Genomic DNA, 3,129 nt, shown 5'->3' with positions numbered 1-3,129 from the left:
GCCTTGGCTACCTCACTTGCACCATTCTTGTCCTCAACCATTACGGTAAGGTGGGCTCATGTACCCTTAGGATGGCAGCAACTGGAGGTGTGCTGTGTGTGACCGTGCTGGCACTGGGTATGGGAAGCCACAGAAAGGTGTGTGCCAGTTTTGCTGAACTTCCCCCTGCCTGCAGGAGGGGGCAGTGCCTGGCACTGTGCATCTTTCTCAAGTTGGTGAAGGCTGGTCTGTGTTTCCAGGACTGGTGATCACAGCAGTGGGAAGCATTGGTGGCAGTGTGGGACCTTCCCTCCAGCTGCCATACGGTGCCATTTTTCCTCAGGGGGGACGATGTTTCTTGGCCTGAGGTGGGGACCCGGAAGACCAGTGCTTGGGCAGGTGGACCCCAACGTCCTGGGTGGCAGTGAGCTGTGGGGCTCCATTGCTGTGGTGTACCACCAGCCTTCTGAGCAAAAGTTGCCTGGCCCTTGGTTGTTGAGGGCTACAATTCCTGCAGGACCTCAGGAAGCAGTGAGGGCAACACGTGGGTCTCACCTTCCGCCTGTGTTAGAGCTGGCCCTGGAGTGTGCTGCTCAGAACTTCAGAGCACAATGCAAGTACTCTGAAGGCCCGTGGCTGGGCTTCCATGTGCACAGAACTCCAGTCAGCAGATCCGCTACAAGAAGATGCTGTGGGATGGAACTGGCTCCAGACTCTGCTCTGTAAGTTCTGACCGTGGTCCACAGTGATGGTTTCTGATCTGTGCGTACTCCTGTGTTAGACTTTTAACTGACGCTACAATGGTTAATGTTGAGTTAGCAGGATGGGTAGGAGGGTTGTTTTTGTTGGGTTGCTTTTGTGAGCCAAGTTTCTCTTGGTAACTAAAGTTTATTCTCACAATTAGGTTAAGGATTTAAGAGAAACCATTTATGTGAAAGCCAAAAGCCACTGGCACATCATCCTTATTTCTCATACAGTTGTACCTCACGTTTTAAAATCTGCCGAGGGATCAGTGGTTTGTCAGCTGGAGCTGGAGCTGTGTACTGCTGTGGGTAGGGTGCAGAGGTTTCCCATGGCAGAAGGGCATTTGAGTGCTTAGGAGCACTGTGCATGGCATCCCTTTAGAGGCTCTTTTTGTTCTTATCTAGGACAGAAGCAGCAGGTTTTTTCTGGAGATTGACTCCTTCAATGAGTTGTTATTGACTGTTCACTTAAGTTCATTTTATGTGTGATGTGCAATATCAAGATAAACTAACTTGCATAATCTTTAGCTGTTGTGGCATACTATAGTGCTTAAAACATAACGTACAGTGTGTAAGAACCTTTCATTTTTAAGTTCCCCACTTTGTTTTTCTGTGAGAAGGAAGTTTTGTGCTGTTTGGTCTTTACTTTCCTGGAGGAACGTTTCTGACCTTACAAAGCCAAGCATTCAGAGACAGCAGTGTCAGACTGAGGACTGTTCATCCTGATCCCATCTGTTCTGGCCTACAAGGCATTGCCCACTGTCACACCTGTGTCGTGCAGCTTTCATTATCAGGCACCTCCAACATTATTTGGGATGAAACTGGACCTGGTGTATGAGCAGCACACTCGGCACTTCTGAGTGCCTGGTTGGCAACAATCTAAAGAGCTGACTGGAATTGTTTTGGTCTGCTGTGTAACCTTTAATTCTTTGTCTTAGCAAACTTAGACACTCAAATGACTGTTACCAGTGTATTTTCCAGCACTGGAAGAGGCTCCTCAGAGCAGTGGTCACAGCCCCAAGCTGCCAGAGTTCAAGAAGCATTTGGACAATGCTCTCAGACACAGGGTTTGAGTTTTAGGTGTTGTGCAGAGCTGGGGTTGGACTGAAGGATCCCTGTGGGTTTCTTCCAACTTGGGATATTCTATTATTATATTCGATGGTCGCGTGTGTCACTCTTTCCCTCTGTAAATAAGAGTAGGAAATACATATAGTTATAAACCTATTGCTATGATGAAATGCATTGCACAGTTGAATATATATTACATTTTCTATTTTAAGTTCAATATTGGTGCGTCTTAATTTGGGTTTTTAGTGATATTGTGGGTGTCCAATGTGTCACCATGATGCAGAATTCCTTGGAAGTTGCACTAAATCCATAAAAACGATTAAAAAACAACAAGAATTAATTATTCGCTTATTCTCCTTTGTTACATGTTGCATTTTACAGAATTACTGTGTGGTCACTGCTGAGCTGTGAGCTGCAATACAGCATTTACCTGGTCTTAAGTCTGTGGGCTGCTGCTTAGAGGTAAAAGGGAGGAGCTGGGGCAGGAAAGCGATACCATGCTGTGCCATAGTTTAGACTGTATAGATTAATGATAACGACTTAAAAATTAAAGGTTGCTTAATGGAAGTCACTTGTGGGTGCTCATATCTGTATTTAAAGGACGTGTACAGAAGAAAGGAAAATGGGGAGAGGGAGTTAGAAGCACGTAATGAATTGTCTCATAACTGTGCTAGAGGTTCATGTTTAATGTGCAGCTTTCTTTAAGCATGGAGTTTGCAGTTATCAGCCTGTCAGCGCTTCCTGTGGATAAGGTGAGGGATGTGCCAGCAGTGTGAGGTACAATCTGTGCTGCTGAACCACCCCCTCAAGGTGTCTTCAGGGACAGGAACCCCCCGCGCTTCTGAGATGAGAGAACAGATGGGCTCAGGGCTGCGCTGGGGAAACTAAAGCAGAAATGTGGGTGCAGTTCATTTGTGTGTGTGTGCTCACAGATCACTGAACTGCCCATTAATGTTGTATCAGAGCCAGTGAATCAAACGTGAGCAGCACAGCAAGCAAATGGAAGCTGCTGATGAGCCTTAATGAAGAGCCCCGTGTGCCTCCGGGTCCGGTTCTGTGCTCCATGATGGCTGGGGACGTCCCATCATCGCTGCTGCGGGTCAAGTTGGCTGTCAACTCTTCAGAGCGAAGGTGGGAGAGAACAACACGTGCACAGGAAGGAAGGAACATACACACACACACACACACACACACACACACACACACATCGCGTTTTAATGCCGTACTGTGCACGGGGAGCAGCGCTCACTGTTCACTCACTGTTCACTCACTGTTCACTCACTGTTCACTCACTGTTCACTCACTGTTCACTCACTGTTCACTCACTGTTCACTCACTG

At 47.2% G+C, this 3,129-nt stretch overlaps 1 protein-coding gene across 8 annotated transcripts in view; it reads right to left on the bottom strand.

Moving 5' to 3' along the window:
* Positions 1–833: 833 nt before the first annotated feature.
* Positions 834–3,129, bottom strand: part of MRPS16 (mitochondrial ribosomal protein S16) — a 3,229-nt gene continuing 933 nt past the window's right edge. For 2 of the 8 annotated variants that reach the window (XM_015882608.2, XM_032448778.1), the window contains exon 4: positions 1,779–1,906. Coding sequence is in view for 3 of the 8 variants with exons in the window: in XM_015882604.2 (XP_015738090.1) it covers positions 2,739–2,883 (145 nt within the window). In the remaining 5 variants the exon portion in view is untranslated. Of the gene's footprint in view, positions 1,907–2,296; positions 2,909–3,129 lie in introns of those variants that run through there. The other 6 variants (XM_015882606.2, XM_015882604.2, XM_015882605.2 and 3 more) reach the window with 6 other exon arrangements.

This window comes from Coturnix japonica, chromosome 21, assembly GCF_001577835.2.
Source record: "Coturnix japonica isolate 7356 chromosome 21, Coturnix japonica 2.1, whole genome shotgun sequence".
Classification (NCBI taxonomy): domain Eukaryota; kingdom Metazoa; phylum Chordata; class Aves; order Galliformes; family Phasianidae; genus Coturnix; species Coturnix japonica.
This window is presented reverse-complemented; position numbering and strand designations above follow the sequence as displayed.